This window comes from Pteropus medius, unplaced genomic scaffold (assembly GCF_902729225.1).
Source record: "Pteropus medius unplaced genomic scaffold, Ma_sr-lr_union100, whole genome shotgun sequence".
Lineage (NCBI taxonomy): Eukaryota > Metazoa > Chordata > Mammalia > Chiroptera > Pteropodidae > Pteropus > Pteropus medius.
Window position 1 is genome coordinate 14,798,138 of NW_024344370.1, and position 14,518 is coordinate 14,812,655.

Here is a 14,518-nt window from a genome sequence, read left to right on the forward strand (position 1 = left end):
CTTCTTTCATACCTTATTAAGGGACCTGGTAGACATACCAGTATCTTATACAGAAATATAATTTAGAATAAAAGAGATTAAATTATCTCTAAAAATAAAAATTAGATAAGACCTTACTCAGCAAGTAGAGCAAGAACATTTTTCCCAGCAGTTTAAAATAGTTTCAATTAGTGTTGAATGCCATATTAACACTTCTTTGCTACTTGATAATCATCTAAGGGTCAGCCAGTTTTTCATGCAAGAGGAGTAAACCTCCAGAGGCGGTGCCCGATACATAGTAGGCCCTCAGTAACTAATTGCCAAATAAATTGATTAATTATTTTCTTCAGTTATCAATGTTTTCATCAAGGGCTGATGTCTGTTACTGATGGGAAGTGTATTGGTTACTAATATATGGCCATAACACACCTTGGCAAAGCTGGCTATTCATATTAAGACAACATCAAATTAAGGAAAGATGTATATTCTAACGTGTAAGCAGTACCTGCTGGAAAGAACAGTATTCTCTGACTTTATAAAATATATCTGATTAAAAGAGGAACTACAGAGTTTTGAAAGCATCAAATGTGGAGGCAGGACTTGGGGAAATCAAAGACTTTAAAATGCTGCAACAGTACTTCACAGACCTATATTTGATATTTGAACTTCTGCATTGTCTTACCTTTTCTTGTAATAAGATTTCAGTTTCATCTCTTTGGAGACGTTTTTATGATTTCCTGGGAAAAGATAATGGGGCACATTGGATTTTACTTAATTTTTTTTTAATGATCTTTTTATTGCTTTTAATGTATGTGTTGTGTGTGTTTGTGTTTACAAATAAAGTAAAATCTCATGAGTGAGATAGGAAAGGTTTATTGCTTTTTCTTCTCACATCCCATTTGCAGCCTCTACAAGAGACAGCTTATTCTTCTAGTGAAGGCTTGTTGGTATAGTGAAATGAGTGTGGACTTATTCATGATTCCGTGAAAACCAAATTCAGATCTCCCACTGGCTAGCAAGTTACTTAACATCTAAACTTTCATATCTTTATCTGGAAAATTGTATAACATCTCAGAGTTGTGAAGATTAAACAAAAGTCTCCTGTTGATTCAGACATTTTTTTAAACTTTGTAGAGAAACTTCTTAACAGTATAAGGTTGATTGCTACTTTTATTATTTTTTCAGTAGTTGACTCTGAACAAACTCAGTATATATTTCCCAATTATTGGTGATTTCATAAGACTTGGACTTATTACCACCTTAAAAATCAGAGTTGGTAGGAATAACCTCTTGACAGATAGTAATTTTGAAGAGTAAATCAAATTGTATTTTAGTAATTATCTCTACTTCTGAATGAATGCCCCTATGTCCTAATGACATGGTTTTATTCTCACAAATGAAAAATTACCTCAAAACACAACGAATTATACTTTATCAGAAAGAATTATCTAGATTGTTTACCAAAATCATAATTTTTGGCAATTATCAATGCATTTGTTTTATAATTTCTTATATTGTCAGCTGATTAAGTCAGTCTTTATTTGTATTGTATCTTAGGGTTTTTTTAAATGTTACCAACTTGCAGATTACTGGTTGTTATTTATAAACCTAATATTGGTAATATTTACCTAGAAAAAATGTTTCTTGTACAATAGAATCTCTTTGCATTGGCCGGGGATGAAGAACCGGAGGTACGGAAAAATGTATGCCGGGCACTTGTGATGTTGCTTGAAGTTCGAATGGATCGCCTCCTTCCTCACATGCATAATATAGTTGAGGTAACACAAGCAATTTAAAGGTTCTCTCCTCATCTTTCCTTCAAGAAAAATCTTGGGCATAAAATGTGCAATGTGAAACCACTCTTATATTATTTCATACACTGGAGGTGACTACAAAAAATAGTTATTGTCTTAAAATGATAACTTTATAGTAATTTTTATAAGATTTAAAGAGTTATAAAGGGGGAAATAATTTTTCCCTTTTATGAATAGCTTTTAACCAAAATAATTAGGAAATACTTAGATGATGTGTGTTTACTAGATAATGGGTTAGGTAGACTAAATGATCAATAAAGCTGATAGATTAAGTGGCATATTATTTTGTCATTAAGAATGTTCTACCCATTACTGATAAAATTAATCTGATCAGCCTGGTTATTTATGATAACAGTGAGATTTATGAGTAGAAAATACATAACCATTATTATAGTTAGTTCCAGGAAACTATTTAGATTTTAAAATGTAATTAAAATAATTTTATTGGGAAATTCTAAGTACATTGATCACAGTTTTGCCATATTTCAAGGAAGGAATAAATAATAACAAGATATAGTTATTAGTAGAAAAAAAAAAATTTGGATACTACCCAGTAATGCTGTAGTCACATTATACCACTTAATTTTCATATTACTGTATGCGAGTAATATGTAGATGTGTGCGTGGATTAAACAGTATGTATCTAGATCCTCCCTTTCAGTTCCAGAGATTGATATAAAGTGGAGAGGGAAGATCTTTTTATAAAGGATGGAGTCTAAGACCTGTTAGAAGAAGGCTAGCACCCATGGTTTATAGCAACTTTTCTAAAACATTAGGGAAGACGATTGTAGAGCTAAGCATATGTAGCAGCATAAGATGGGAATAAATGACAGTTTCTCTGATGAGCCTATTCTCCCCATGAAATATTTGGAAGAATCAGATGGAGTTGGTTGAAAGTTTAGTGAGAGTGTGGAGTTAACCAGGAAGTTCAGAAGACATTTTATCATTTGCTAAGGCCATATTACAGCTGGGGAGCCTAATTTATAATGCTACAGATCTTTTTTCAGTAGGACATGGTATGCAATGTAATAGGGGTTGGCCTGTCACAATCGTTGGTTGCTGTATTTCGTCATATGTGAGGTGTTTCAATCAGGCAGAGGATGTGTACTAAGAATTCATCAGTAGACACCAATTCCAGTTTATATTGGGAAATTGTGTGACTTTGATTATGTTTATTGTGTTATTGCATGTAAGGGTTTTTTAAAGAAAGTTAGACAGCATGCCTTTGGTTAGATTTGGGGTCATGTTATTCCAACTAAGTGAATTTGTCTTGTTATGTTCAGAGGACATGATAAAGCTATTTTGTTGGAAACTACAAGTTATAGTTACACTGAGAAATGTCACTGCTTTCCAAATTAAAAAAAAATTAACTTGTGTATATCTCTAAGTATGTGAAAGATACACATTCAAGAGACACTTTAATTAAGAAAGATTTAATGGAGTTTATTTTGATGTTTCTACAAAGACTTAATGTTTGATTATTGATAGATTTTTAAACTCTAAAAGATTTAATGGAGTTTATTTTGATGTTTCTACAAAGACTTAATGTTTGATTATTGATAGATTTTTAAACTCTCAGTGGTTTCAAAAAAAATATGTCCATACAGAAATAGATAAATGATACATGGATTGAACACTTTCATTAGGTAACATTCTAAAGCAGCAATTCTTGTTTGGCTGCATGTTAGAATTAACTAGGAAGCTTATTAAAAAATCCACACCCTAGATTAGGAGCCATTGTAAAATTGTAAGGCCATGCAAAGGACCGTTAACTTGCTGCAATAAGATTAGGTTTATTTTAATTGTATGATTTTAACTGGTTAATTTTAAGGCTTTTTTGTTTACAGTACATGCTACAGAGGACCCAAGATCAAGATGAAAATGTGGCTTTAGAAGCCTGTGAATTTTGGCTCACTTTGGCTGAGCAACCAATATGCAAAGATGTACTTGTAAGGCATCTTCCTAAGTAAGTGTTCTTTCTTGTGAATACTACTGTGTTCTTAAATTTAATAGTGATTACTTGTTTTTATGTTGAATTCTGCCATCACGGAATTAAGTTCTAAAGAAGTCAAACTTAATTTTATTGTTGGTATAAGGAAAGAGAATTTTCAGGGGGCAATTAAAATTTTTTAATTACTTGAGCATGGTTTATTCTAAATTATACTTAATTTTCGACAACTCCTGGCACTGTTTTTTGTTGTTTTTTTTTTAATAACTCTTATAATTTCACCATTGACTCTGGTGGGTTTTTCCCAAAAAATGTTTTCCCACAAGTTATGATGCTATGAAATTTTCATTATAGGCTGAACATTATTAAGCCTATTTTTAACCATATAAATACTGTTTGATCAGATTTTTTTTTTTCTGGTTTTGAGATATAATTGACATAAAACATTAGTTTTAGCTATACAATATAATAATTTGATACATGTATTAAAATCAGTTGTTTTAAACGTAATGCTTACTTTTGAAAATAAGTAATACAGGCTTGTGGAAGAAAACTAAAATGCAGAAAACTTAAAATCCTGAGTAATCATAGTATTTTTGATGTGTTGCTTTTAATGTTTTTGTTTTTTGTTTTTTGTTCTTTTCCTGTGTTAGTGTACCGTATACCGAATACCATATATTCAAGGCGTTTGGGGAAGAATTAAATTTGATAACATGTGAAACATTTAACATGGCATCTAGCTATAGTTCGTGCTTAAAATTCTGATTGTACTGTTCTGTGGTTTGCTCTTTTCAGTTACTGTATGTTGCATGCTTTCCTCCATGTCATTAGTCTTTAAACTTTTGAGTACCGTTCCATCATGGTATGAATACTATGTATTTATAATTGACTGTTCTGTTATTGAATAGTTAAATAGTTTGCCCTTTTTCTTTTTAATCAAATAATACTGGAGCGAACATCTTTCTTTGTCCATAAATGGTTGTTTATTTCAGGTAGAATTTTTAGAAGTGATTTTTCCCAAAGTCAGAGGGCTGGATTCTTCATAATTCTTCATAAGTATTCCACATTATTCTCCAGTGAAGTTATGCCAGTTTATACCAGTGGTGTTCCATCCTATCACAGCTTTTGCCAGCCATTAATTATAATTTCTCTACTCTTAGCTATCAGGATGAGCCAAGAACAAAACCGCTTGTTTTAATATGTTGTAGTATTAGCGGAGTCATATATTTTTTCCCCATCTTTATTGAAATATAGTAGACAATTAGTTGCTTGTATTTATTTACATTGTACAATTCAATGAGTTTTTTTCAATTATAATTGGCATACAATAATATGCCAGTTTCGGTTGTATAGCATAGTGATCAGAGATCCACATAACTCGCAAAGTGATCACTCCACTAAATCTAGTTACCCCTCTTATTTATTACAACATCATTAACCATCTTCCCTGTGCCGCGCTCTATATCTCCGTGTGTATTCTGCAACTATTTGTACCTCTTAATCCCTTTGCCTTTTTTTGTCCCCTCAAACCCCCTCCTGTCTAGTATCTCTCTAAATATTCTCTGTATCTGTGAGTTTATTTCTGCTTTTGTTGTTGTTGTGATTTATTTTGTTCTTTAGATTCTCTATGTATGTGAAATTATGCGATATTTGTCTTTCTCTGTCTGACCCATTTCATTCAGTGTAATACCCTCTAGGTCCATCAAGGCAATATCTTTTTCCATCCCCTTCCTTTTATTCTGAGTCTTTTAATAGGAAGTGAGTCTCCTGTAGGCAGCATATGTAGGGGTCTTGTTTTCTTACCCATTCAGCCACTCTCTTGGTTGGAGCACTTAATTCTTCCATTTGAGGTACTCGTTGATAGGATGTGTTTTGGTGTGGGCCTCTTTGGGTTCTTCTTTCTTGGGACTCTGAGCTTCCTAGGGTTGTCTGTCTATTTCCTTCACCAGGTGTGGGAAGTTTTCTATCATTATTCAAATAGCTCTTCAACGTCTTTTTTTTTTTTTCCGATACCCTTATGACACAGATATTTTTACATTTAATAGTGTCCCATAGGCTTCTTAAATTATTATTATAGTCTTGGCTTTTATTTTTTTTTGGCCATTCTGATTGAGTATCCTTGGCTTTCCCATCCTCATTTGATCTTCTTTATTCACTGTTTATTCCATTTAATATACTTCTCATCTCAGATAATGTTCTTCATTTCTGACTGGTTCCCTTTTATGATTTCCATTTCCATTTTTATGTTTTTTATCTCTTCGTTAAAGTTCTCACTGAATTCATCTATACTTACCGTAAGTTAGTGGAGCCATTTTTTCAGATGTTTGGTACTTGGATTTTCTCATTTTCATATAGTCAGTTAACTTCTTTTTCCTTTCCAATAAATTCTTTCCCCAAAGAAAGCACCACTTCCACCTCTATTTTGTTTTTGGCAATCTGGAACATCAGATGCTAAATGGATTCTTTTTTCTTTAGGAAATTCATATATTATTATTCCTTTTCTTCCTGATTTGTGAAACTAAATATGAGTATATTATGACGTGCTTGTTTCTTGTTATAGAATCATATAATTGTAAAAGTCATGTAAACAGACATTAATTTTTATAAAAACTGAAGAGCTTCCTTCTGTTAAAACCTAAGCTATAACGTTAGGTATTACCGATAATATGCATTTATGGCTAGGTGCTCTATAAACACTAATAAAATCTGTACATGCTTTTATTTCCCTATGTGGCACAAACATCATAAATTAACTACTGATAGTAAACTCTCAACTCTACCATGCATCTCCCATGCTCTGGATTAATTGAACTGTCTTTATGGCTTGTTAAATACTATTGGGAAAAATATAACAATCTATGGTCTTCGACATCAAGTGGACCCTTCTTGCTCTTTGCCAATTTTTCTTGTTCTAGATCAGTTTTTATCATCCATTTTATCATCCAGAGCAACTATTTCAAACCTTTGTCACTCTTCTGAATTTCTCTTCATTCATTTTGATTACTTCTATTTTATCAGGAAAACAAGTGACCCTTCATCTTGTCCCAAAACTTACAGATACATTTTCATGTGAGTTGTCCTCTTCGTAACCAGTCTTTCTATTTATGGTCTTAGCTAGCATAATTTTTTTCTTACCCTCTGGGACCTCACTCCATCAGATAGATATATTCAACTTTCTCCTCTCTGTTGCCTCTTTCTCCATAACTTTTTAACTTGCTGCAGTTTCTTCCATCTTAAAAAGATTCAAAGAATAGATGGGGCTCACTGTCTTCACTTTACCTCACCTCATGTTAACTCTATAATATTTTACAGTCTGCTGTCTGTTCTCACCATTTTTCTGAAATTGTTGACAAAGATCATAAGTGATTTAACCGTTGGTTATCCAAATGAACCCAGTTTTCCTGCTTTAATGCCTGTAGCTTACAAAATGTGGTTCTCCAGTTATCTAGTTATGTTATACCAGCTATCATGTTGTTACTATTAATCTTTCTATCTTAGAATTTAGAAGAACTTTGAACATAGTGAAAGTTTGTCTGGCCCAAACAGTTTTTAGACCTATCCAGGAAATTTAAAATCCCACTGCTTCTGTTTCCCTATTACTATTCCTTTAGTTAATGAAGACTTATAAAATTACCTCATTGGCAGTAGAGTTGTACTCAAAATTGGTTCCATACATATTTATTTAATTGGTGTTAAAATGCATAAATTTGAAGTAAGGCCTCAACAAAGACTGAGGACATTAACATAGAGCAGGGGACCCCAACCCCTGGGCCACGGACTAGTACTGGTTCTGGCTTGTTAGGAACCAGGCCGCACAGCAGAAGGTGAGCAGCAGGCAAGCGAAGCTTCATCTGTATCTGCAGCAGCTCCCCAGTTCTAGCATCACCACTTCAGCTCCACCTCAGGTCATCAGGCGTTAGATTCTCATAGGAGCACCAGTCCCTGGTGCCAAAGGGTTGGGGACTGCTGAAGAGTGAGAGTTTCTTACATCTGGTGTAGGAAAAGAAAACTGTCTTTGGAGTCAGGCCAAAGAGGTTTTGAAGTCTGACTCTCCTGTTTACTAAAACTCAAGACCTTGTAAAGTAATATAACCTCTCTGAGCCTTAGTTTACTCCTCTATAAAATGGGAATCCTAATAACTTTTCTCATTAGGTTATAAGGAAAGTACTTATAAGCCCACAGCTGGTACTTCTGAGTATGAATTTCTTTGTCTGTTCATACTTTTCCCAAGCCAATAAAGGTAAAATTTGGAAGCAGAGAACTATGTATGGGCTTATTGTAAAATATTGATAAATATTTCCAGAGTATTTTCATAGCTTTTATCCTCAGTTAGCTCTTTTAAATATGTGATGAACCAGTGAGAAAACAAATCATCCAAGCTTAAGCTTAAGAAACTTGTTCAAAGCTCAAAACTGTCATAGCTACAAGAGGAACTGAAGTTAGTGTTTTGACCTTATATGTCTTTTTTAAATATTTTTTAAACTAGGTAGCATAAATATTCCAGTATACCTGGAATTCCATGGTTCTGTTTTAGTGACTACATAAGACTTCAGATTGGGTATGATAATCCTAATTTATTTAACTGTTTTGGTAGTGAAATATTTAATTGTTTTTAATTAAAGAAATTTAAGTTTCCTAACTTTTTATCAAAAGCTATAATAACCTATCCATAAAGCTCTTTTTTTCCTTCTTGCATTATTTCTTTTGGCTCATTTCCTTTAGACTTACTATATTTTTATATTTTGAATTCTTATCTCTTTATTAAAAGAATACAATTACTGAATGTAGGCTTATTGTAACAATGTCACACCATTTAAAAATAAAGTAAAAGATGAATTTTGTCCCCTTTTCACCTACTCACTCCGCTCTCCAAAGATACCATTTTTTGTATATCCTTCCTAAGATAGATTGTGTTTACAAGTAATTCATGGGAAATCTACTGTTTTTAACTCAGGTGGACATGTATTATATGTGTTTTACACTTGGAGTTTTTGTTTGTTTTTAACATATGTATTTGAAATGTATTTTAACCAAGCCCTAAATGGTGCACATTTAGATTTTCCAGTGTTTTTGTTGTAGCAGGGAACATTAGTCTTTAAAAAATGGGTGTTGGTTGGTATATTTGGATAAATTCTTAAGGGAGAAATGCTATTTTTTTATTTTATTTCTGTGGACAGGCCCCCTTATCTTTACTAAGTTGGTCCCATGCATAAGTATGTAAAAGGCCTGAGACATATATTAAGAATACTAATTTGAGAAGGGCAGACAGCACAGAATATGCTCTAAGACAATATTAGGGATATGGGTGGTTGTCTCATTGGTGTTGGTATACAAAAGGTTGTTAAGACTTATTAATAATTCCGTTGATGTTTAGATCTTTGTTTCATGAATTTGTTTCTTTGTAGGTTGATTCCTGTGTTAGTGAATGGCATGAAGTACTCAGATATAGATATTATCTTACTTAAGGTAAGGAAACTTTCTGGTGAATAGGGAGGGTTATTTTTATTGACTTAGTAAATCTTTGAATTTGACTAATAGAACATTTATTTAGAATAGACCCTATGTAAATAGGTTTCCTGTTAGATATAATATGCTACAGAGTTCAAAGGTAGAAGCAAACATAATGAATTTGGGTGGTAATAGATTCCAGTTTAATTGGAACTAGATGGTGACAGTATCAGAGTTAGCATTAATTTTCTATTGATTCCATTTATTTGGCATTTGTTTTTAAATACCTTAAATATGATCTGAATGTGATATTCAGGTAATATAGATCTGAATGTGATATTCAGGTAATATACCAGCTGATGGGGGGCAATATAATGTGATTATGTAAATACCTGATACCTAACAGGTGTTACAGAATGGTCTCTTCACAAAGAACTAATGAAGACGTTTACTCCACAATCCTATGCGTGACCCCATCTCTGGATATTCTGATTCTGTTACTCACGTACATATTAACTTGTAACAAATATCACCAAAATTTTCCCTTTAAAAAAAAATAGGGTGATGTTGAAGAAGACGAAACGATTCCTGATAGTGAACAGGATATAAGGCCACGTTTTCATCGATCAAGGACGGTGGCTCAGCAGCATGATGAAGATGGAATTGAAGAAGATGATGATGACGATGATGAAATTGATGATGATGATACAATATCTGACTGGAATCTAAGTAAGTCAAGGAGAGAAAAGCACAGTTACCTGCTTTGGTAACAGCTTTATTGAGGAGTAATTCACATACCATACAAGTCACCCATTAATGGGTACAATTCATTGGTTTTTAATATATTCAGAGTTGTGCAACCATCACCACAGTAAATTCTGGAACATTTCATCACCACAGAAAACCCCGTACCTATTAGCAGTCATTCCCCCATTTTCTCCCAGTCCCCCAGTCCTAAGCAGCTACCAGTTTATTATCAGTTGATGGGCATTTTGTTGTTTCCCTCTTGGCTTTTGTAATGATGTTGTGAACTTTTCTGTAAAGTTTATGTATGGACATGTTTTTAATTCTTTTGGTTGTATATGTGGGATTACTGGGTCTTATGGTAACTCTCTGTTGAACTTTTTGAGTCGGTTTTCCAAAGTGGCTTCACCATCTACTTTCCCGTCAACAGTGTCTTAAGATTCCTTTTTCTCTACGTGCTTGCCAACAGTTGTCTGTTTTTTATTACAGCCATTTTAGTGGATGTGAAGCGGTATCTTATTGTGGGTTTTTTTGATGGCCCTGTCTTTTATTTAATATTCATTATGTTCTTTTAAAAGACTTTTTATTTCTAAACTGTCATTCCTCAAAAAGCTATATATTTTGTTTGATACTATAAAATAGGAACACTGACCACAAGCCTTTTCTGTTTTCCTAACATAAACTTTTTTGTGTGCGATAATTTGCATGAGAATTAACTGATTATCATGGATAATTCTAAAATAATATAAATTGCTTTGTCATGTTCAAACTTACAAAATATCTTTTTTCAATCTCTGTTAGTTTTTCAACCTTAGCTGCAAATCCGTGTCACCTGTTGAGCTTACATTCTAGGCCACATTCTCTCGGGAGGAACCTAGACATCTGTGTTTTGCTTGCTTGCTTCCTTGTTCTTTAAGCTCCATTCTTTTAGTTCAGGGTTTCTTGACCTCAGCACTATTGATATTTTGGGTCAAATAATTCATTGTGAAGGCAGTCCTCCACATTGTAGGATGTTGAGCAGCATCCCTGATCGCAATCCAAAAGATGCCAGCATACACACAGTTGTGACAACCAACAGTATCTCTGAATGTTACCAAATGTCTTCTGGGAAACAAAAGCACCCCCAGTTGAAAACCTCTGCTGTAATTCAGAGAGTTAGGATTTTTAGTAACTGAAGTGGTTAAGGACATGAATCATCAAACTGGAATTCCTCTGTTGCCCATTTAGCTTTCTATAACAGTTACTTAGAGCTGCAGTCCCCAATTTTTTTTGGCACCAGGGACCGACCAATGCTCCTATGAGAATCTAATACCTGATGACCTAAGGGGGAGCTGAGGCAGTAATAGTAGCTCTGCAGAGTGGCTGCAAATACAGATGAAGCTTTGCTTGCTTGCCTGCCGCTCACCTCCTGCCGTGTGGCCCGGTTCCTAACAGGCCACGGACCAGTACCAGTCCGCAGCCTAGAGTTCGGAGACCCCCTGACTTAGAGTACCTAATGCTCCTGGCACTAAGCCAAGGACTTTGCATCCATATTACATTTAATCTTTCCAACAGCTGTATGTAGATAAGGAAACTGCAAAAAGAGAAACTTGCCTGAGGTTAGTATAGCTAATAGTGATAGCACATTAATATTAGGACCCAGGTCTGACACAAGAGAATCCAAGGTCTTCACTACTCTCACAAATTAACCTCCCATTGTATTCCTACTTTCAGATTTAGGGCAGTAATAATGTACATTGAGGGTGGGCACTTCCTTTTGACATCCTAGTCACCTTTATACCCTTCCAGAAGTTTTTCTGTGCCCATACAGAAAAACGCTTGTATGCCTCCTTTTTTGGAATGGAGGCTGACTTCCCAAAAGTAAAATCAGATTACATGTACTCTGCTGGTTCTTCTTCATACATCTTATAACTCATCTGTATCAGTACATACAGATTTTATTCAATACATACAGATTATATTTCATGACAGTATAATACTCATTTATATGGATTCTACCATACAGTATAGCTAAGACCCTTATTGATGAGTAAGGTGTTACTTCTGGCCAATGTAACAGCTTTTTTTAAAAAGGGATTTTACCATTGTCTGATAGTTTATGGTTAACTATTATGCCTAGTTCACAGTGGGAAAATTTAGGATGCTTAATTATATTTTTGTTCTTTTGTTGTTGTTCTTTTCTAAATATATTAAATGAATTCTGAATTGATATATATTTCCATAGTTAATAGTTTCTTAGTCTGTAAAGAATGTTTTTTAGCATATTTTGTGTTTAATGTACTATGACTTTCATTCCAATTTATAATTAATTTGCTAATTCTTGGTCATTAAAAAGTACTCTTGTTAATAGAATTTTTTTCATGTGACAGACTGCCTATTGAATTCTTTGAAAGTCTAGAGAGATATGAATGAAGTTATACATAAAACAAATACTCATTCTGCATATGTATAAGATAATAGAGATTAGTGTAATATTTTTGAATTAAATACTTCCTTAGGAAAATGTTCTGCTGCTGCCCTGGATGTTCTTGCAAATGTGTATCGTGATGAGCTTTTGCCACATATTTTGCCCCTTTTGAAAGAATTACTTTTTCATCATGAATGGGTTGTTAAAGAATCAGGCATCTTGGTTTTAGGAGCAATTGCTGAAGGTAAGTCATTCCAATTTGAACTGTGAAGTCCTTAATAGGCACTAATGCAGCTAGGCTACTTTAAGGAATTGTTATTTTGTAAGCTAAGACTATTCACTCTTGAATTGACATAATTTCCTATCATGTTTTTGATATGGGTAGATAATACTCTGATCCACATTAACCTGAAAAAGGATATATGAATCCAAAAGCCATCTTAGGATAAGTGTTTACTTTGAACCAATTAACAGTTATTAATTAAACAGCCATAGACTTCTCATCCCAGCCAGATATTTTGCAGATGCTTCTGTTATAATAAAGGGAATAGGATGAGAGGACAAGGACTCTGATGTCAGAAGCATCCCCATTGCTAGAAAAAAATATCTTTATTCCATAGGTAAGTATAAGAAATATAAGTTGAGCATCATTATCCTATAACAAGTTATTATTCTGTCCTAGTTGTAAACATCTATCTACAAGAAATTGAAATATCTTACAGGTGTTTCTGAAAGTCATAATTTGAGTAGCAGAAGTAAAACGAGCTTTTCTAACGCTATGGAAGCTACTCAGGAGCAGTTAGGTGTCATTTCAGTTTTCTTTGTGATATATATAATTTTGGAAAAGATTGTAGTATATTAATTGCAATGGAAATAATCTGAATATTTTTCATGGATGCATCAGTTGAATATTCAGCTGAAGTAATTTTGTTTTAACTATATTTTAGCACTTCCTGAAAGATTTCTGTTCCTTTTTTTTTCCTAGGTTGCATGCAAGGTATGATTCCATACCTGCCGGAGCTCATTCCTCACCTTATTCAGTGCCTCTCTGATAAAAAGGCTCTTGTGCGTTCCATAACGTGCTGGACTCTTAGCCGCTATGCACACTGGGTAGTCAGCCAGCCCCCGGACACGTACCTGAAGCCATTAATGACAGAATTACTAAAGCGTATTCTGGATAGCAACAAGAGAGTACAAGAAGCTGCCTGCAGGTGGGACAAATTCATAACAAAATGTTCATTGTGGGAAAAGGAGTGGGTACTTCAACCTTGTGATGTTGAAATGTTGGTATTAAACCATTAATGAAGTTTTCGTTTTCTGCAGCTTTCACCTGAAGATTTTATAAAACCAACTGTAAAACCAGCACTCTTAACTAGACATCAATCTTTGCTGTCTCTTGAACTCTTTTTTTTCTCAGTAGCTATGATAATGATAGAATTATCTTTCACCCCAATTTCCTCAGGTGTCTAGAGTGGTGATGGCACCCTTAAAGCCGTAACAAAGTTAGAGCAGATTCACATCATTAGTCTGCAAGTAAACTACCATAACTCCACAGGAAGTGCCACAGTTTTGTTTGGTTTCCTGTAGTTTATTCATTCGGCATGTTTTTTTAGCTCTACTCATTATTAGGCATGTACTAAATGCTGGGCTTAAGTTCCTCTCATCTTGAAAACTTATAGACTGGTAGGGAGTACTGAACAACTATATAATTTACAGCAAGTGCTGTGAAGGAAATAGGTAAAGAGTTCACACTGCTAGTGAACAGGGCTTTCATTAACAAGTGGCTTAAGCCTATCATTTTTAGGAAAATTCCTGACTCAGTAGAACAAGATAATACAAACACTAATTTTAGAAATGAAGAGCTAGATATACCTTAGTGTCAGAACAAATTCAGGTCTAAATTGAAGTCATCGAACTGAGATCCTGAAGTTTTTTCCTTTCTTGTACATTTGTCCCAATAGATGAGGCAGATTTATAATAAAAAGTGTATTGTGCACTCTGATACATAGTGTGGGGCTTAGGGAAACATTTTTTTTAACTTTATTGAAGAATAATTGACAAATATAATTGTATATATTTAACCCATTTCCCATTTAGAAAAAAAAGTGCAGCTCACTGCCAACATTAATTTTACGTAAATGCTCTTTGAGGCTGAAGCAAATCTGACTGGTTTTCAAT

General features: G+C 34.0%; 1 protein-coding gene across 3 annotated transcripts in view; it reads left to right on the forward strand.

Annotated features, from left to right (window-relative positions):
• TNPO1 (transportin 1) overlaps positions 1 to 14,518 on the forward strand; it is an 84,925-nt gene that overhangs the window by 51,864 nt on the left and 18,543 nt on the right. For all 3 annotated transcript variants that reach the window (XM_039870177.1, XM_039870178.1, XM_039870179.1), the window contains exons 8-13: positions 1,635 to 1,757; positions 3,641 to 3,759; positions 9,147 to 9,207; positions 9,750 to 9,918; positions 12,432 to 12,584; positions 13,326 to 13,551. In XM_039870177.1, the coding sequence (XP_039726111.1) occupies positions 1,635 to 1,757; positions 3,641 to 3,759; positions 9,147 to 9,207; positions 9,750 to 9,918; positions 12,432 to 12,584; positions 13,326 to 13,551 (851 nt within the window). The remainder of the gene's footprint in view (positions 1 to 1,634; positions 1,758 to 3,640; positions 3,760 to 9,146; positions 9,208 to 9,749; positions 9,919 to 12,431; positions 12,585 to 13,325; positions 13,552 to 14,518) is intronic.